The sequence below is a fragment of the Labeo rohita genome, chromosome 5 (assembly GCF_022985175.1).
Source record: "Labeo rohita strain BAU-BD-2019 chromosome 5, IGBB_LRoh.1.0, whole genome shotgun sequence".
Classification (NCBI taxonomy): Eukaryota; Metazoa; Chordata; class Actinopteri; order Cypriniformes; family Cyprinidae; genus Labeo; species Labeo rohita.
The window spans coordinates 39,060,979-39,082,964 of NC_066873.1; the positions used below are offsets into that span (position 1 = coordinate 39,060,979).

The 21,986-nt window shown below is 33.3% G+C and overlaps 1 protein-coding gene across 2 annotated transcripts in view; it reads left to right on the forward strand.

The window, feature by feature from the left end:
* mxd1 (MAX dimerization protein 1) overlaps nt 1–21,986 on the forward strand; it is a 37,198-nt gene that overhangs the window by 11,149 nt on the left and 4,063 nt on the right. For both annotated transcript variants that reach the window (XM_051109362.1, XM_051109363.1), the window contains exons 3-5: nt 7,111–7,140; nt 17,200–17,314; nt 19,127–19,286. In XM_051109362.1, the coding sequence (XP_050965319.1) occupies nt 7,111–7,140; nt 17,200–17,314; nt 19,127–19,286 (305 nt within the window). The remainder of the gene's footprint in view (nt 1–7,110; nt 7,141–17,199; nt 17,315–19,126; nt 19,287–21,986) is intronic.

The window sequence follows — 21,986 nt, forward strand, 5'->3', positions numbered from 1 at the left end:
TGCTGTATTTTAAGCCCTTCCTGTATTCACTTTGCAGTTCTAATGGTGTGTGGGTATCACAATGTTACGCCTCTGAAGCATCAAAGGGTGCACTGGATGTATATGCAGCTAATCGGACTAGATGTGTTGTAGGAAACTGCTTTGCCCTTTATGTGTTGGAACAGGTGGCCTGGCAAGCACAGTAGCAACACGGGGAGTCGACTCTGCGTTACACAGTGATACGGGCTGTTATGTCACTGGTATCCGTCGATTTTCCCCTGAGCCGACCCCCTGAAATCATCCTCCCGAGCGAGATGCCAGCCAAGCAGATCAGCTGATCTCTTTGCATGGGCACGCTAATGTTAGGAAGCTTGTTTAGAAGTTCATCAACAAGGCTCAAAATTTTCAGAGCAATAATGGGACGTGGACAGGATCAATGCGGTGTTAATTCAGTATTATTTATGTACTGTTGAAGTCTTTAATATTTGAGATTAGCCTTTATTTCTAGATTTTCATTTTGTTGCTATTTTTTTTTAATAGTCTTGAATAATTTCAGTTTCCACAAAAATATTAGGCTTTTTTTTTTTTCAAAACTGATAATATAAATGTTTCTTTAGCAGCAAATCAGCATATTAGAATAACTTCTGAAGAATCATAAATAAAGACTGCAGTAATGGTCCTGAAAATTCAGCTTTTAAATTATAGGAGTAAATTGCATTTTAAATTATAGTAATATTTTGCAATATTACAGTTTTATTTTTCATTTGTCTAAATTTATAGTAATTTTACTGTAATTAGTTATTAAAATATTAGTAGAATTATTTTTCAGATTTAGTTATAGTCATTTTACTGTGATATTTTTGTCATTGTTATTAGTTAGTAAAATATTAGTAGAATTAATTTTCAGTTTTAGTTAAGTTTTTGCAGTAATGATGCTAAAAAGTTAGCTTTGAAATTATAGGAATAAATTTCATTTTAAATTATAATAATATTTTGCAATATTACTGTTTTCTTTTTAATTTAGTCAAATTTTTATTCATTTTACCGTGATATTTCTGTCATTGTTATTAGTTATTAAAATATTAGTAGAATTAATTTTCAGTTTTAGTTAAGTTTTTGCAGTAATGATGCTAAAAAAAATCAGCTTTGAAATTATAGGAATAAATTGCATTTTACATTTTAATAATATTTTGCAATATTACTGTTTTATTTTAAGTTTGTCTAATTTTATAGTAATTTTACTGTGATATTTTTGTCAATGTTATTAGTTATTAAAATATTATTAGAATTTATTTTCACTATTAGTTAAGTTTTTGCAGTAATGGGGCTGAACAAATCAGCTTTTAAATTGTAGCAATAAATTACATTTTAAATTATAATAATATTTTGCAATATTACTGATTTCTTCTAATTTTAGCCTAATTTTACTGAGAGTAATTTTACTTAGATTTTGTTATTTTACTAGTTGACGACTGTATTTTTATTAACTAACATTAATAAAGATTAATAAATAGTGTAATAAATGTATTGTTCATTGTTCATGTTAGTTAATAAATTAACTAATGTTAACAAATGACACCTTATTGTAAAGTGTTACCATGATTTTAATAGTTTCAGGTTTTATATAGTAGTTAACAATAATAACCCTCACTATATTTAATTTGACTCAAATGACTGAGTGATAAAAGTATGTTTTACTGATATGTACCATTGTTTTAAATCTCCAGCCAGTAAAACATTTAAATAGGTCTTTCCCAAGAACATATTAATCTTTAGATATGAAAATGATGTGACAAAGAAAGTACAACTTTTTGAACAAACTGTACGTTTGTTCTTTACAGCTCTATCAAATTAAACTAAGTGCCATAAATGGTGCCATAATAAGGTGTTTTGAAGTTTTCTTGTGTTCCTAAAAGACAAGTTTAAGGGGGAGCAGGGACTGTGAGATGTTGACATTAAAAGATATCTTCAGCTCAGACTTCTGAGGTATTTTTAGAGTGAGGGTTACTGCAGAAGGGGTCATGAGGTCAGTTTGAAGGATGGATGAATGTGAGGAAGATGACACGATCCTACCAAGCTTCCCTTTCGAGTCCCAGTACTCTTTACAGGTTCTTCCATTAGCTGTGTTCTGACCAGTGCTCTAGTGCTCATCATGTAATCTCTTGGACAGGTAGCATTCAGAGTTGTATACAGCGTATGTGTTCATTTATACAAATCCATCTTATATAGACAGTTCCAGTCCACTGATTTGATTACACAAACATGTTGAATTGCTGCCATATAGAAATACTGCCTTCACATTTCCTGGTTTTTACTTTCTTTTTTACTTTCCACTGTGGAAGTCATAGTGATGTGATTTGCAAGTGGTTTTGTTGGAATAATGTTGATTTCATGCATTTCATATTTCCACTGCTGTTTAGAAGTTTAGGGTTGGTAAGATTTTTTTTTTTTTTTTTTTTTCCAAGTAGTACTTGTATTCAGCAAGGACTCATTAAACTGATCAAACATGACTGTTAAGACATTAATAAGGTTACAAAAGATTTCAATTTTCAGTCGTGTTCATCAAATAATCCTTTAGTGTCACATGATCCTTCAGAAATTATTTTAATATGCTGATTTGGTGCTCAGGAAACATTTTTTATTCAGCTTTGTCATCACAGGAATAAATTACAATTTAAAATGTATTCAAATAGAAAATATTTATTTAAAATTTTAATAATATTTCACAATTTTGCTGCTTTTTACAGATCAAATGAATGAAGCCTTAGTGAGCATAAGAGACTTTTTTTTTTAAACAGTAGTGTATTTTTCTCTTTTTTACTTCCCAACAACAACTTGCCGCCTCATATTTTCATGCAAGTTTGATCTTTTTACAACAGTGCATAAAATGCAAACAGTCAAAATTCTATAATCATTGTTCATATTTTAAACAAAAAAAAATCCTCCCGTTGGTAGTTATTACTTTGTAGTAGAATTCATGTGCACTGAATATGGTCTTATTTTTCATGACATTTTTTTCAGGTCAGAAAGTTTTATTTGTTTTGTTTTTTCCAGTTAGTACTTTTATTCAACAAGGATTCATTAAATGAATCACATATGACTTTAAAGACATTTATAATGTTACAACAGATTTCATTTTCAAATTAATGCTGTTGTTTTGAACTTTGCGTTCATCAAATCCTTTAGTGTCACATGATCCTTCAGAAATTCAGAAATCATTCTAATATGCTGATTTGGTGCTCAAGAAACATTTCTTATTCAGCTCTGCCATCACAGGAATAAATTACAATTTAAAATATATTCAAATAAAAAAATAATAGTTTGAAATTGTAATAATATTTCACAATTTTGCTGGTTTTTTTACAGATCAAATGAATGAAGCCTTAGCGAGCATAAGAGACTTACTTCAAAAACAGTAGTGTGTTTTTCAACACCCCAACATAGAAAGGAAGCTTTTATAGTAAGACTACAGTAATTTGAAGGAAAACATGTGCATTAGTTGTGTAAGTAAAGCTTAATTGGTGTATTTGATCATTTTCATTGTGTCACAGAGAATAGTGGGGAAAAGATTTTTTTAATTAGTACTTTTATTTAGCAAATAAAAATTTAATTGAAAATTAAATTGATCAAACATGACTGTAAAGACATTTATGATTTTACAAAAGATTTCATTTTCAAATTAGTACTGTTGTTTTGAACTTTGTGTTCATCAAATAATCCTTTAGTGTCACCTGATCAGAATTGAAATCATTCTAATATGCTGATTTGGTGCTCAAGAAAAATGTCTTATTCAGCTCTGCCATCACAGGAATAAATTACAATTTAACATCTATTCTAATAGGAAGTATTTATTAAAAATTGCAATACTCTTTTGCAGATTTGCTGTTTTTTATAGATCAGATGAATGAAGCCTTAGTGAGCATAAAAGACCTTTATCAAAAACAGTAATGTAAGACTACAGAAAATAAGAGCAGAAGATGTGCATTAGTTGTGTAAGTAAAGCTTAATTGGTGTATTTGATCATTCTCATTGTGCCACAGAGAATAGTGGAGAATGTAGTTTGGTTGCACAAACCTGCCACCTCAGTGCATAAAATGCAATCAACCAAAATTCAAGAGTCAATATTCACAATTTCAACAGAAAACATCCCCCCGTTGGTAGTTGTTACTTTATGGTGGTGTTCATGTGCACTGAATATGACCTTTTTTTCTTGACTTGAAAGCAAGACATTGGACTCTTTTTCTATTGAGATTTGTTTTCCCTCGTCTTTTCTCTTGCCCTCCTCTGCTTTGCTTCTCTTTCACTCCTCTGTTGATCTAGAAATGGCCTCTGTGAAGCGAGCCTTCATTCACATGTTGTGTGAGGACTCTACCCCCCACCGTCGTCTTGTGTCTCAGGCTTGTGTTTCTAGTTACTGTTGCTAAGCGGGGCCAAGGGCCTCTATGTATTTTGCGAACGTAGCGAGAGAGAGACGCACACAGAGAGGACAGGGTAAATTTGCAATCAGCAATTAGCATTTTGGCAACTCCTGCATCCACTAAACAAGGCCCTTAAAATCCCTTTGCCGGTTTGGAGTTTGTTCCTGTAGAGCCTTTACACCACGTACACACACACAGACACCAGTTCACCTTTGTACTGAACATTCAAATCAGCAGTGAGCACAGGACTGTCTCTGTGTGCCTTTCAAACTAAGAACAAGGAGGTGATGTTAGAGCCGTAGCCTGTTGATTAGTTCAGGGGGTTTTAAATATATGATGGAGTTATTTTTTTGTGTTTAAAAAGAATTTATATATTGTACACTCGGAAAAATGCTGGGTTAAAAACAACCCAGTGCTGGGTAAAATATAGACAAACCCAGCAATTGGGTTGTTGTGACCTAGCGGTTGGGTTAAATGTTTAAGACAGTCTTTTAACTTGACTGTTGCTTAAAAATTACTCTATTTGTTGCTTAAAATGAACCCAAAATAGGTTGGAAATTAACATTTATTAATATGTTCAATAAATGAATAGTTAAATAATTAAACAAACACTTATTTATAAACATTCACCTTTTGATTATTGCTGATGCCTCTAGTATTTATGTGTCTGATTTTTAATTTGCAACCTATTTTGGGTTCATTTTAAGCCAGCCATATAGTGATTTTTTTTTTAACAGCAGTTGAGTTAAATAAAACTACCCAGAAGGTTGTGCTAAACATTTAAATTGTTAAATTATGTTAAAAAATGTTAGAAATATTATTTGTTAAATATTTTCTTTTTGATTGTTGATGATGTATCCTAACTCTAACACTTAAATAATATGTAATACAACACTTAAGTATATCATTTTATTTATTATTTTAATATTATAAATTACTTTTAAAATATTATAATTAGGGCTTTCAGTTGATTAAAATGTTTAATCTAATTAATTATATGATGTTTCGATTAATTAATTAATTAATTAATCAAAATAAATTTGAAAATATCCACAAAAGATTATTTAAAGCTATTTTTGTGTTAAATGAGAAAGTATCAAGTAGACATTACAAATGGTAGCTTTAAAAAGAAATATTTGATTCAACATAGAATTTATTACACATAGAATAGAATTAAAATTTTTTGGACTATCCTTTTATTGTTTTTTATTTTTATGATTATATTTTTTTTAATGAAATGATAATCCAAATTAAGAAACTAAATCTGCCAGCAGGTGGCGGTAAATGTCTTTATGAGTCATTCATTCATTCGATTCTTTCAAACAGCTGATTCATTCAGGAGCTAAACACCGCTGTGTTGCTCGGATATGCGCAACAATTTTGCTATGGCTTCAAAGATAATATGTTCTCTGCAAAATTGAGCAAAAACATAATATTGTGTTTAAAATATAACATAATATCAACCTCTTATTTACTAAACTGTTGTATAAAATCCCATTTAAGCTCGTGATAGATCGGGACAAAATCATCACTGGTGTCGTATTGCTCTTGCTGCCCGTGTGATATCTCGTGATATATATAAATACGAGACAAAACGCATACAGGGGCGTTTTTTTTTTTTTTTTTTTTTTTTTTTGCATCAATATCTTGAATTTTAGGGCATAACTGCATTTGTGGAGTTGTTGCCCTGCATCATATTTGTCAACAGTCAACATTTTTTTCATAACTAATTAAGGTAACGCGTTAGCCTGACAGCCCTAATAATAATGTTTTAAACTAATAAAATCTTTCTGTTTGTTTCTTTTAGTTAGCTGGTTAAAAAACTAGTGCTGTGAGTAGAGTCAATTATTGCATTTTATCCAATGATTTATGACCAGTTAATAATAAACTGAATGAAGTAATATTACCAAATAGGCAAGGTAAATGTGAAATTTGTTGCTGTGTAGTTGTTAAAGTGTTCTGAGAGTGTTTTTTAGCCTGTTGCTAATATGGTTTCTAGCGTGTTCAGGATCAATCACATTCCCTCTTGCTTTCATTTCCTGTTTTCTCTTTTACTTCCTTGCTAAAGTAATGACTGAACATAAAAACTAGATTTCAACATTTTTATATAGAAAATGTAAACGGTGCTGCTATGATACTAGGGTGTTGTGGGTGGTTGCCGGGGCATTTCTGCATGGTTAAGTACACTAGTTACTCGCTAAAGTTAAATACTAAGATTAGGGGTTTGTTAAAATCTCTAAACCTACATTTAAGCAATGGTAATACTAACACCATTAAAAAAAATAGTCCACCCAAAAACAAAACTTATGTCATTCTGTTGGTTTTGGGTCCCATTGTCTTCCATCGTATGTACAAAAAATGCTATGGAAGTCAGTGGGGTCCAAAACTGTTTGGTTATTAACATTCTTCAAAATATCTTTTGTGTTCCATAGAAGAAATGCAAACAGGTTCAGAATGACATGAGGGTGAATAAGTATCATATTTCCATTTTTGGGTGAATTATCTCTTCGGTGTGCATTCCTCAATCTCAAACAGTAAAACAAGCTAGCAATGCCAAAATTACCAGTTTGATTCCTAAAGAATGCATAAATTGCTAAAACACAGTCCAATCCAATGTAAGTTGCTTTGGATAAAATGTAATAAATGTGTGCATAAATGCAAGTGTGGATGCAAAGCACAGTGATTCCTAACATCTGTCTTTCTGTCTCTGCAGGTCTACACACAACGAGATGGAGAAGAACAGGTATGTCCATATAACCTTCATGACGCTGTCACAGTCGTTAGTTCTTATCTGTAAGCTTGCAGGATTATACCTCATTACATCGTTACTGATTAGACCAAGATTAAACTTATGTAATTGAAAGCTAAACGACCAGGGAATGTGACCGAATACCTTGCGCCAGTCTTTTTGGAGCCTTTTCTTTTCACATGTGTCCACTAGCACCTAGATAACGCTTTGAGATAAGTATTAAGGTCAGTCAATCGGCTGATGTATCCATTCAGCTTTGACCTAGAGATAAACTCTCAATAAATGGGTGACCTGAAGTTTTGAACGAGAGAGATCTCGCTAATGAGCCAGGCTTAATGTGTCCGTCACCAGCGCTCTCTATGGTTTGGGTAACACGCACACTGAGCTCAGCTTGCCGAATGCATTGAATAATACATGCTGTCAGGCTTAGCAATGAGCAAAACCATGGTGTCTGGACTTTGACTTTTAAACTCCTAACAATGCATTGAGCTTAATTCGCACTCCCCTCCCATTCGTGCTTAGCAAAGTGTGTCTCATTCGGCATACATCAGACCAAACTCGTGCAAAGCTCTGAGGTCACAGTGCTCCGGACAACCGATCCGCTATTCATTTCTGAAGAGCGGCTTTCATCTACTGTTTAAAAAAAAAATACAGCCAAAGGAGGAAAGCGAGGCTCCCAGTGTCTCTGCTTTTGTTTCAAAATGGAGTCCAGGGCTGATATTCATAAAGCAACTCAAGTGGGAGTGCATTTGTGATGCAGATTCGAATAAATGGGCAGCATGTCTGATGTGAGACTAGCACAGCTGTGTAGTAATGATTCATGTGGTCATGAACCTTCTTGGTTCAAAAAAAACATAACAAGGCTAGCAGGTCTAGCAGGTAACGCTTGTGTGGATGATGCGAGTTTGAATTTGTCTCTTTCTCAATCCCATTCCCACACTTTTTCTTTTGCTTGGTAGGAATTTTTAAAATTATGTTTTTATATTTATTAGAATTTTATTTGTATTCTACCAGTCAAAAGTTTTTAATGTTTTTTAAGAATCTCTTCTGCTCATTAAGCCTGCATTTATTTAATTTAAAGTACAGCAAAACAGTACAATTTTGAAATATTTTTACTATTTGAAATAACTGTTTTCAATTTAAATATATTTTAAAATGTAATTTATTCATGTGATTTCAAAACATGAATGTGTCATTACTCCAGTCCCATGATCCTTCAGAAATCTTTCGTAACTTTATAAATGCCTTTATCATCACTTTTGATAAATAAAAGTACTGATTTCTATAATTTCTTCCCCCCCCCAAAGAAAAAAGAAAATTTTACTGACTCCAAGTTTTTAAATAGTATAGTGTATAATGTTACAAAAGCCTTTTATTTCAGATAAATGCTGACCTTTGGATCTTTCTATTCATCAAAGAATCTTGAAAAAATAACTGTTGAAAATAATGATGATTCTTCAACAGAAAATCAGCATATTAGTATGATTTCTGAAGGATCATGTAACTGAAGACTGGAGTAATGATGCTGAAAATGTAGCTTTGATCACAGGAATATACTACATTGTAAAATATATTCAAATATAAAAGTTATTTTTAATAGTAAAAGTATTTCAAAATTTTAGTGGGTTTTTGCTGTACTTTGGATCAAATAAATGCAAGGCTTGGTGAGCAGAAGAGACTTCTTTAAAAACATAAAAAATCTTACCGTTTAAAAACTTTTGACTGGTAGTGTATATATTTCATTTTATAATTTTATATTAATCTCATTTATGTGTAAATTAGTTACTATTAATGTAATTGTCATTAGAGATGCACGATATTGGATTTTTGCCGATATCCGATATGCCGATATTTTTTCATCTCATTTTGGCCGATACCGATACCGATACCGATATATATCATTTTATTTGGAAAGTTAGTTTTTAACAATAACTTATTTGTTAGGATTAAATAAATAGTAATGAGTGGTTTACATTCAATCCCTTCTTTTTCCTCAGTAGACTAGCATTATTTATGATCTGAATTTTGTAAATTAAGTTCACTTTTGCTATGTTATAAGCCGAACTTCGGATGCTTTCACTTTCGATTTTGCAATCTGAATACAACATTTCAAAACGAAAACAGAAAAGTAGAACTAAACTGGGTGACTGTGAGGGTGCTTTGCGGGACATGAACAGGACATAATTCATTGCTACAATTTCTTAATTCGTTCCTATGATTTATTAATTTATTAATTTGTAAAATGAGGGAACGAATTAATATGTAGTATTAACGAATTGTTAATTTATTCCCACAAAATATTTTATTTCCCACCCGCAATTTATCACAGTAAGAGATACGAAAACATGGATTAAAAGTGAATGACAAGAAAATAAACCTAAGAAATTAAAGGGTGAGACGGTGAGGATTTGGGAAAATAAAAATATTAAGTTATGTCGCAATTCGTGACCAACTGGCAAAACAGTACACTTTTTTTGCACAAGAATACCAACATGTTTACCTTCTCTGGTTTAACAAGCGGTCTTTTACCCTACTCGAAAACCAAATCCTCCGTCCGCAATCTTTCCAGAATAGTCGCGTCCTTTTTGCCGTCACCGCCTGGCTCGTGCTGACACTACAAATACAAACCAGGCTCTACACCCGAAGCGCTCACAACGAAAACTACTCTTCGCGTGATCAGTGAAATCCTGAATATGCCACGGCTTTGTAACTCTGTAACCCGCGCTGTATGGAGCAGTGCGACCATGTCAAATTTTAACTTGCACATTTAAAAAAAAAAAAAAATGTGACAGTTTTGATCAGTCTAGAGCCCTGCAATACAAAGGCATTCAACATGGAAAGAAAGTAATAGAAATGTAGTGACTAAGTCATGTTTAATTATAATTTCTAATTATTTTATATGGTGCACTTCGCTCTGACAGGGCTGCAGGACACGAACATAATTATTTCCTACAACTTGTTAATTCGTTCCTACGTTTTATTAATTTATTAATTTGTAAAATAAGGGAACGAATTAAAAAGTCGTATTAACGAATTCTTAATTTATTGCCACGAAATCTTTTATTTCCCACACGCAGTTTACCCGCATAAATGATCCGACAACATGGATTAAAAGTAAATGCCAAGAAAACAAACCTGCGAAATTAAAGGGTGAGACGGTGATGATTTGTGAAAAGAAACTATAAATATTATTAAGTTTGTGGCAATTCGTGACCAACCGGGAAAACAGGACACACAGCCGCTTATGGCTTTAAATGTATTGGCTCGAACGGCATGAATCCAAAAGTATGGTCGCTACTAACATTTGCCTGCTAACCAATTGTTTAACTTATAAAGAATGCTTTGTACCTCACTTGTGTCATATTCACGAAAAATGTTTCATATGAGCAACAGTGTGTTTTGCCGTTGCGCCGCCGAAGAAAGAGAATTCACTGACCGCGCGCCGTAATTACTTTTTATTTTAAATGCAGATCATGTCATGTGCAAACACAGCCATTGGGTTTCAAAATACAACAAAGAGCACCATAAAACCATTTAAAATGTGCATTTAGCGATCTAGTGACTGGATATGAAACAGGCAACAGTAAATTATCCCAAATGGAACAACGGCGCGTTTTCTCCTATAGCCGCTGCTGCCACTGCACGTGCTATTGCTATGCATCATTCTGTATGTGTATTCTCAGTTTAAATGCAGCGATCCAAAACAGTGAATCTACTCCTCATTCAGTCAAAACTTTGCTTCAAGAATGAGCCACACTGCTGACATGATCTAATCCCTAGCACACCCTTAGCACATGTGAGTTAACATATTCATCTTATCGGCAAAACATATCGGCATAATGTTTCATATCGGGCCGATGCCGATATTTACATTTGAAGTCATTATCGGCCGATTCCGATATCAGTCCGTTAATATCGTGCATCCCTAATTGTCATTAGTCATTACATCAAAGCCAGTTTATGATGGTGTAAATAAGTTATGCTAAATGTTTTGCTGAAATATGTTTTCTAGAAGTAAGGAATAAATGGACAGATTATGTCATATCAGTTTGTCAAACATTGTTTGACTTTCAAGTCAAATGACTGGTTAGCAAATCTACTAAATTTGGAATCAGATTTTATTTTTTGAACAAATTTATTTCTTTAATTTAGCAAGGATGCATTAAATTGATCAAAAGTGACAATAAAGATATTTATAATGATTTTAAAAGATGCTGTTTCCACAGGAATGTTAAGCAGCAGAACTATTTTCAACATTGATGATAATAAATGTTTCTTTAACAGCAAATCAGCATATTAGAATGTGACATTCATTCAATATATGAATATTAGAGTTACACTGAAGACTGAGTAATTGGCCGCTAGAAATTCAGCTTTGCATCACAAGTATAAATTACTTTATTAAATATATTAAAATAGAAAAGAGTTATTCACAATATTACTGTTTTTACTGTATTTTTTTTAGCAAAAATTGCAGCTTTGGTGAGTATGAGAGACTTCCTTCAAAAACATTAACAAAATAAAGAACCAATTTAGTCATTTATTTTCACCCATTTTATTGTCTTCCAGGTAAAAATCGCTGAAGAGTAAAAAGTAGAGCAGTTTTGTATGCATCTGGCTCATAGATTAGCACGCTGACATTTAAATAAAACAGCTGTTGTGAAAGTTAAAATCTCACCTGAAATGCCCCTCAGAAATCCAGCTTTTGGGGTGAATCGGTGTCATGTGAAATGTCACACACCTGTATTGTGTGAAAGTCACACATGGCATGCGTTTTCACCCTGCACCAGTTATGGGCCACATGTCATGCACACTCACTCTATATGGCTTGTTTTTTATAGCTGTCAAAGAGAGTACACAAACGGTGTTCCTTCTGTCAACAGGAACCACAATAGCAGGCACACACCATCTCAAACAGAACCACAGGTTAGGTTTGCCTGTGAGGCGTTGTGTTTGTTCTCAAGATAGACTTTGCATACCCGTGGCCTGTTTGTCTTAAGAGAAGTTTTAGATGTGTAACCTGAGCTGCAAGCCGCCACACATGCCGTAGCGTGTACAGTTCTCCAGTGAGGTTAAGACAATTACTTAGAGGTCAGAAGTCAAAGGCCGGCAGAGGATGGTGATTTATGCTAAAAGTCATATGGCTCGAGAGGGTGAACTGTTTAAAGGATTATAGTAGAACAGATACACAGTGTACTACAGAAGTGGGGTGGTCTTTTTTGTAGAGAAACCCGGCGTGTCCTGACCCCTGACCAGGAATAACCTTTTCCATATACACTATACAAAAGTTTGGGGTCGATACATTTTTTTAAAAGTCTCTTTGCTCACCAAGGCTGCATAACAGTACATACAATATTATTAGAATATTAACTGTAAAACTTCCAAAATTTTTAAAGGAATAGTTCACCCAAAAATAAAAAATGGGTGAAAATGTACTCATCCTCAGGCCATCCAAGATGTATATGAGTTTGTTTCTTCATCTAAACAGATTTGGAGAAGCTTTAAGTCTCTCGCTCACCAATGAATCCTTTGCAGTGAATGGGTGCCGTCAGAATGAGAGGCCAAACAGATGATTAAAAACATCACAATAATCCACAAGTAATTCACACGACTTCAATCCATCAATTAACGTCTTGTGAAGTGAAAAGCTATGTGTTTGTAGGAAACAAATCCATCATTAAGACACTGGAGGAACCTTTATTATGGATTAAGGACTTGTATTTTGGCCAGAAGCAATGGTTTGAAAGTTAAAACACTGATTAATGATGGATTTGTTTCTTACAAACAGCTTTTAATCTTACAAGATGTAAACTGATCAACTGTAATCATGTGAGTCACTTGTGGATTATTGTGATGTTTTATTTTTCCATTCTGACGGCATCCATTCGCAAAGGATCCATTGTGAGCAATAATGCTGAATTTCTTCAAATCTGTTCTGATGAAGAAATAAAATCATCTACATTTTGAATGTCGTGAGGGTGAGTACATCTTAAAGGACTAGTTCACTTCCAGAACAAAAAATGTACAGATAATTTACTCACCCCTTTGTCATTCAAGATGTTCATGTCTTTCTTTCTTCAGTCGTAAAGAAATTATGTTTCTTTAGGAAAACATTTTAGGAATTATTTCCATAAAGTGGACTTCAATGGTGGCCAATGGGTTAAAGGGCCAAACTGCAGTTTCAATGCAGCTTTAAAGGGCTCTACACAATCCTGAGGAATAAGGGTCTTATAGAGCAAAACAATCTGTCATTTTCTTAAAAAATAAAAAAATTAGAAAGTTTAAACTTCCAAAATGCAGCTTCAAATGGCTCCAAACAATCCCAGCTGAGGAAGAAGGGTCTTATCTAGTAAAACGATCAGTCATTTTCAAAACAAATTGACAATTTATAAACTTTTTAAACTCAAATTCTCGTTTTTTTGCTGTATTTGTAAAGGGCGTTTGATCTTCTTTGCATGTTCACTTTGTAAACACTGAGTTGTTACTTCTGCAGCAATGTAGGACAATTCTGAAGTTGAGGAAGAAAACGAGATGGGAGTTTTTCGACATACCCTAACTGTCTTGAACTGGAAAAAACAGTTCACGCAGACCTAGATGAGATGAACGTTTGAGGTAAAAAAAATATATAAATTGTCAATTTGTTTCAAAAATGACCAGTCGTTTTGCTAGATAAGAAACATTTTGCTCAAGAAACATAAGAAAGAAAGACAGGAACATCTTGGATGACAAGGGGGTGTGTAAATTATCTGTAATTTTTTTTTTCCTGAAGTGAGCTTCTCCTTTAAGCAAATTGTCAGGTTTGGGTGAAATTTCCTTCAATAAATAAAAAGTGCAACAAAACAGCATTTATTTAAAACCGAAATCTTTTTAACATTTCAAATGTCACTTTTGATCCATTTAATGCATCCTTGCTTAATAAAAGAAAATTTTTAAATAATCTTACAGATGCTAAGCTCTTAAACGAAAGCATGTGAGGAGAAAGCGAAACAAATCTGAGCACACTGCGAATGACCCTGCGACAGCAACACTCTTTGTGTGTAAATGTCGGATGGCGCACGCAGTCTGTATTTGCTTAACAAACACCAGGCCACTTAGGTTATGTCACCACTCTGGTGGCGGATTCTGAAGTTATGTAATAGTATTCCCGACCTTCGGACCAGTTAAGCTAGCTCCATATGAAAGCGACGAGCAGTGGTGCAAACATTACCCTTTGTCTGGGTGTGTTCTTCGGTCAGTGTTTATGTGTACGTGTCTACGTGAGAGGCAGGTGTACACACAACCTGTCCTTTAGCAGGAAGGTATTGCTCTCTATTACCCTGTGTTTGCACATTCATTTTAATGATTTGCTTTAAAGTAGCCTTGAACTGCAGCAGCAACATTCGAGAGAAACACAGTTGGCCTCAATGTCATTTTTTTTAATGCAGTTGTGCATTTTCTTATTTGCTTTATATGTATGTATAGCTTATTTTTTCTAAATAAATAATACATTTCCGCCTGCTTATACCACACAAATATGCATAATCATAATAGCATAAAAACCTAAGTGATTATCATAGTTATCATGGATGACTGTCGATATGATTTCTGCAATGCGGAAAAATACTGATTTACTGTCATTTACTGTAATGCGGAACATCACAGAATTTGCTAAATTTTGGATGACTAAATCAAAAGTAGGTCAGTACACTTAAAATGCGATATGGACTCATGTCTGTGAATATTAAGCCACAACAATGCTAATTAAATATGATTTCTGCATGTTCTGCATGTCTCTGTGTGAATGAATAGCAATTTCATTTACTATACACACTGAAGTGCGCTTGACACTCGCAGTGTTTTCAGCCTCTGCTGCCTCAATATATGAGTAAATGAACGCATGAACAATCTTTAGAACTGCTCTGAGAGTCTCTTTATGAGCATTTTACCATTACTTTTGAGAAAAACTATCATCATGTCATATACAAACAGAAACTTAAAGGACTTCACAGCAACCCATCAAAATAAATGTTCGATTTAGCTTGAAGAAATTGTGACAGAAATATAATGCTTAATGTAATGATAGCACTACTACTGCTACTACACTATTTTATGTCATATTTACTAGAAAGATTATTTACCAGAATTTATGGACTGGAAAAATGTAAATACACAAGTATTTCTAGGAAAAAAAAGAAGTGCATAAAATAATAATAAAATTTAAAAATAAAATCAGTTAATTAGAGATGCTTTTGATTATTAAAAGTTAATAAAACCATTAAAATGGATTACATAAAATTAATGAAAAACACAGAATATGTTTTAAAAAAGAATTTGAGAAAAAATAAAATGTAATTTTTGTTAAACTTTTAATAAATTGCTGTTGAATTATGTGTAAGTTCCATGATTTCAATTAATTAGACATGCTTTTTGATTTTTGATCAAAAAATTAAAATGGAAGAAAATAAAACTGAATTTGGGAAACAAATTGGGCCTGTATATAGTCAAACCAAAAATTATTCAGACACCAGATATCGTTTTTTATATCTTATATATTTTATACAGTTCATTTATGTAAGTGAGGGTAGCAAAATAAAGTAAACTGTGACATATTATGCACAAAAATTATTCAGCCTTGACTTTGACTTGACCATGTTTTGTTTAAGTGTTTTTTCTTTAATTGCTAATGTGACCTTTTTACACCACAGACTGAACAAAATTAAGCATTGCTTGGTAATTGGTCAAAGTATTAATAGTTGTGTAAATATTGTCATACTAAAAGTTTTCTGAATTTTTAGTTGATTGTAATCCATTACATACCTTTCTATCAAAGTTATCTGACATTATTAAGATGAATTTGTTCTGACGCAGTTTAACTGAGTTCTTGTCATATTTTATTACCATTTTCTAAACTATAGCGAATAAACTATATAATAATGTCAGAAATGTTGAAGGAATCTGAATAAATTTTGGTGTGGCTGTATATATTTTTAGTAAATGTGAAGCATTTTTTCACATTATAGCTTATTTATTGTGTATTGTAGTGTATTTTTAATATAACTGGAATTTTTTGTAAGTTATAAATCTTTCTACAAAGTGTGAATTGTCTTTTAGTTTTTTCCACAGCAGTTCTGCATTTATGTTCTCCCAATTTGAATGATCTGCTCAACTTTTGCATATGGCAAAAGGACTCCTTTCGCTTTACATCCTCTTGTTATATTCTCTATATTTAAATTAATGCATGCTTAACTATAGTGGCTTACAAAGAGCTGCCCACAGCCAACACGTACACTTATCCGTTGGCAGAACACACATTGCTAACACACACAGACGCTCGTACGCAGCCGCTGAGCAGCAGCAGTAAAATAGTTGGGTTGTGACCCACGCCTCCATACAAATACAGCAGCAAAGCAAAGCAGTCTGCAGTTTCAGGCAGGTTGCGTAACAGGTCATGTGGCCGCTGGCACCTATCATCACCACACCCCGGCAGCTGTGAATCCCGCTGGCACGCACAAGAGACGGAGGAAGCTAGAGTAGCGTTTGGAGGATAGACTTAACGATCCTTATTTGAATAGCATGTTTATTAGTTAGACTTGTAGCATTAGATGTGATCTTATGTATTTTACAGCTTTTTACTATATTCATGGGCTTTGTTTTAATTGGCATGTTATGTTATGAAAAAATTGTTTATCTAAAAATCATTTTAGGTCCAAATCTATTGACTCTTTATTCTGTGTAATAAAAAAACGATAATGTTTGAAGAATTAGCTTGTTTGTAGTTGTTTTCCCCCCTTGAAATTATAAAGAGCTTTAAAGCTTCAAAAATGCCACACAAGCACTATAAAAGTATGATATAACTACTAGATATGAGTTGTGCACTATATTGCAAGTCTTTTCAAATCTTACTACACCTTCATGTGAGGAATAAGCAGAAATGTGTTAACTTTGCAGATCGTAGTCGCATTCTTATTTTTATGATTCATGTTGTTGCCACTGCTTATTGAAAGTTGTTGTTGTAGTTGAATTGCTTTTATGACTCACCCTCTCGTCTTTCTTTTCCTCACGTCACCCACCCAGGAGGGCACATTTACGACTGTGTTTGGAACGCTTGAAATCCCTCGTGCCCTTAGGACCAGATTCAAACAGGCACACAACCCTCAGCCTACTTATGAGGGCTAAGGAACACATCAAGGTATGTGGCAACGTCCCATTGGTGGGTAATGTTGTTTGGTGGCATGAAAACACAAGAAGATTCTCAGAAGACCAAAACGCAGTGATCTGATATTAAAACAGCAAGTCACAAGAGGCAGTTTCAATTGCAGTTTCAGTGCAGCTTCAAAGGGCTCTACATGATCCTAGACAATGAATAATGGTCTTATCTAATGAAACGATCAATCATTTTCTTAAAAAAAAACCAAATTGTACTTTTTAACCACAAATGCTTGTCTTGCATGCATTACATAATCACATTGGAAAAGTCACGTGGTTAGTTCTTCATCTCTGTACTCCGGTTCAAATAGATAGGGAAGGGTAAAACACTCCATCTCATTTTCGCCAACTTCAAAATCCTTCGACATTGTTGTTTTATCTTTTGTGTAAAGGGCGTTTTACTCTCTTTGCATGTTTGCGTATTCATAAACACTGGGTTGGTACTTCCACCTACATCATGCATGACCTTTCCAACGTGACTACGCAATGCATGAGGTCTGGCTGGTGCAAGACGAGCATTTGTGTCTAAAAAGTGTCTACATTTTTTATTTTTTTTATTTTTTAAGAAAATGACAGATTGTTTCGCTATACAAGACCCTTATTCCTCAGATAGGATTGTGTAGAGCCCTTTGAAGCTGCATTGAAGCTGCAGTTTGGCCTTTCAACCCATTGGCCACCATTGAAGTCCACTTTATGGAGAAAAATCCTGGAATGTTTTCCACAAAAAAAAAAAAAAAAAAATTCTTTCCGACAGAAGAAAGAAATACATGAAGATCTTGGATGACATGGGGGTAGATTATCAGGAAATTTTTGTTATGGAATGTTTTGGTTTGGTAAGATTTTTTTTTTTTTTAAGAAGTCTCTTATACTTAAGTCTACATTTATTTAATCAGAAAATAACAACAACAGTAATATTGTGAAATATTTCAAATTAAAATAACTTTTTTCTGTTTAAAATGTATTCATTTTTATTATCAATGTTTAAAACTGTTGTCTTGCTGAAAAGGGAAAGTTCACCCAAAAATGAAAATTCTGCCATTAATTACTAACCCTCATGTTGTTACAAACCCATAAGACCTTTGTTCATCTTCAGAACACAAGTTAAGAAATTTTTGATGAAATCCGAGAGCTTTCTAAACCGCATAGACAGCAACGTAACTGCCATGTTCAAGACCCAGAAAGGTAGTAAGGACATCATTAAAATAGTCCATGTGACATCAGTGGTTCAACCACTATGTTATGAAACTACGAGAATACTTTTTACGTGGAAAGAAAACACAAATAACGGCTTTATTCAATTTCTTCTCTTCCGTGTCAGTCTTTGACGTGTGTGTTCACAGGTCGTGATAACAGTACCACGATGCATGCATGTGATGCTGCTGACGAAAGAGCCGGCATTATTTTTGTTTTTTTTGCTTACAAAAAGTATTCTCTTAGCTTCATAACATTACGGTTGAACCACTGATGTCACATGGACTATTTTAACAATGTTCTTACTACCTTTCTGGGCCTTGAACATGATAGTTGCATTGTTGTATATGCAGGATCAAAAAGTTCTCGGATTTTGTCCAAAGTATCTTAATTTGTGTTCTGAAGATGAACAAAGGTCTTAAAGGTTTAAAACGACATGAGGGTGAGTAAAAATTCCAAAAAAAAAAGTTTGAATGGTAGTTTACACCAAAATTCAATTGTCTGTGTAAATCAGCTGTAGGTCAACATGGTGCGTCCATTCACATTGTAGAAGAAGTGCTATGCATTTTCTGATGAGACTTTGAACACAACTGTGCCTTTGCAGAGGTTGGAGGACAGCGAGAGGAAGGCCCAGCACACTATAGACCAGCTGCAGAGAGAACAAAGGCACCTGCGCAGACGCCTGGAGCAGCTGGGTGTGGAGCGCACACGTATGGACAGCATGGGCTCCACCATCTCTTCAGACAAATCCGACTCTGACCAAGGTATATAAGACTTATATAGAAGTCTTAGAAATATCAAAAGGTAACAGACAACACATGGTTTAGCATTTGTGCCTTATTACTTAGAGCCAAGGAAGAAATACATGAGGTACCCAGGTTTCTTTCATTCTAGCTGATGACAGTTGCCTATAAATTTGATTTGTGAATCTCAAAAGTCAAAACTAGAGCCAAATCCGTGTGAAAACAGCTTTTAAAAGACTTAAAGGTCAAACTACCATATTCTACCTAGAAGATTTATTTTTGAGAGGATTCAATTCACACGAGAGCTCACATGACGGTCATAGGCTGAATTATAGTTAGATGTGTGTTCATGTAGAAAAAATTTGTAGATATTGCTTGGAGCATTTGTACAGCATCATTATTTTGACATTTTTCCTCATGATTTCCCTAGTAATAAGTAATAGATTTAAAATGCATTTGTTTTATACTAAGTACAGTTCAAGTCTATTAACATATTTACTGACATATCGCTTGAGATAAAAAGTTGTAATTGAACTTTATTTGCAGTACTACTTTTCCATTTTTGTATTTGTAGTTATCTAATATAACAGATGCACAAGATATAAAAGTAACAAATGCTAAACTAATACATGTAAAAATAAAAAAGTACTAAATACAATTAATTTAAAATGTATTGAAAACAAATTAAAAATAAAATGTGATCTTGTGTAATCCGTAGGAGGCAGCACAGATTTCAGTAAATGCACAGCTAAACAGTTGGATTTAAATGTAAATGAAAGTAAATGCAAGATAAATGTAAAATATTAGTTTTAATAACAGAACAAACCAAAAATACTGATGGGAATATTGGCGACAGATGACTACATGGGAAGTCAAACAAATGTGGATGTGAATTTAAAGCAAGAGAACAAACAGGGGAACTGTACTGTTTGCTTTTGCAACATGTCGAAACCTGCACTGCTCATTTAGTACGCATTAAACAGAACTGCGGTACTCCTTTATTTTAATAATTTAATAATTAGCTGACTTAAATTACACAAAATGCTTCTCAGGTCTTGTTTTTATGCATTTGTGTCACGTTGCCATACGTGCATTATTTAACTTGAACACAACAAGGTCAAATATGTAAGATCCATTTACGAGGCTTCTGAGAACTCTTTAAAAATACCCAGAAGCCCTTGCTTCTAAAAGGTTTTTTTTTTAGTGGTAATGCTTCTACCTAGAACAGGTTGTCATTTACAAAGCTGTACGCTGCCATGCACTTGTCACACACAGGATTCAGGTTCACCTCCAGACACACGTTGGAGGTTTGATGATCACACAGGAAGCCCACATGCTTTTTCCCAGAACTGAGACAAATAATTGTCTTGAGGAGTTTATTTTGTATATGCTGTGGCCTGTCCTGCAAACAGATGGCACATAGACAGACTGCAGCATGCAGCACCATGATGAATGCTTTAACACCTAAATTGGAATGTTGCCATGGAGATAATGGGCCAGATTGACTAAACGTAGCACTCTTCAAAATGCACATGAAAATGCTATAACCTTAATAACAATAGATTGAAAACAAGTTCTTAAATGAAATTACAGCTTGCACCATGCTGTTATTAAAAATCCACTCAATTATAAATTCCATGCTTGGAAATAGATTTTTGGATTTTGAAGAAAATGCAGCATAAAGCTGGGTGAGTGTACTGTGCGTGTGTAACAAAAGACAAGGATTACCGAGAAAGTTTGACACGTGATGTTAATATAGAGGATGAGGCAAGTGGAATGACACATCAGAGCAGAAGTATCTCGCCCTCTTTTTAATCAACACAGCCGATTCTATGTGTGCACTGTTGATGGCTTCATTGATTAGAACGCGATCAGTCTTGTTTGTTGTGTCACACTGCTTGTTTGCAGTGTAGACACACTGTCAGATATCTGTGTTAACATCATCCGTCAAACCTTTGAGGTTTGGGTGGTTTGCAAATGTCTTGTTTTTACCTTTGCATTTAGACTGAAGCTGCATAACAGTTGTTGTGATAATTGATCAACCTGTTGGTTGCTTCTTTGATTAATCAAACAAAAAGGCAAATTTAATTTTACTTTTTTTATTTAAAAAAACTTCAGCCAATAAATCACTCGATTTTAATTTATAAAAATAAATAACAACTGGTTAGTGTTTCTTTTAAGTGTAGATATAATGTAGTATATTATAATAGTACATAATAAATAATATGTGTTGTTTTCATGAATAAAATTTTTTATATTTATATAATCCAATATATACATATATTATTGTAAGTTATATTATATTATATTATATTATACTATAAAATGGTAACATAAAATGATTTTGTGCTTGGATTTCAACACCTTTGTATTTATTATTTTCATAAATAATAAACAATTATATATTTATATAATCTCATATATAAATGTATTGCATTGTATTATGTTATATTATATTATGTTATATTATATATTATAGCATTTTAACAAAATTATCTTGTGCTTGGATTTCAACAACTTTGTATATATTATTTTCATAAATAATATAAATTATATGTTTCTTTAATTTTGTAAATATTATAACACCTTTGTAAACTTGTAATAATAATAATAATAATATAAATATATTATAATAATTTATATTTTTCTAATTTAAATTTTATATCTTTGTAATAATATAAATGTATTTAATGTATTTAAGTTATATTATATTATAAAATG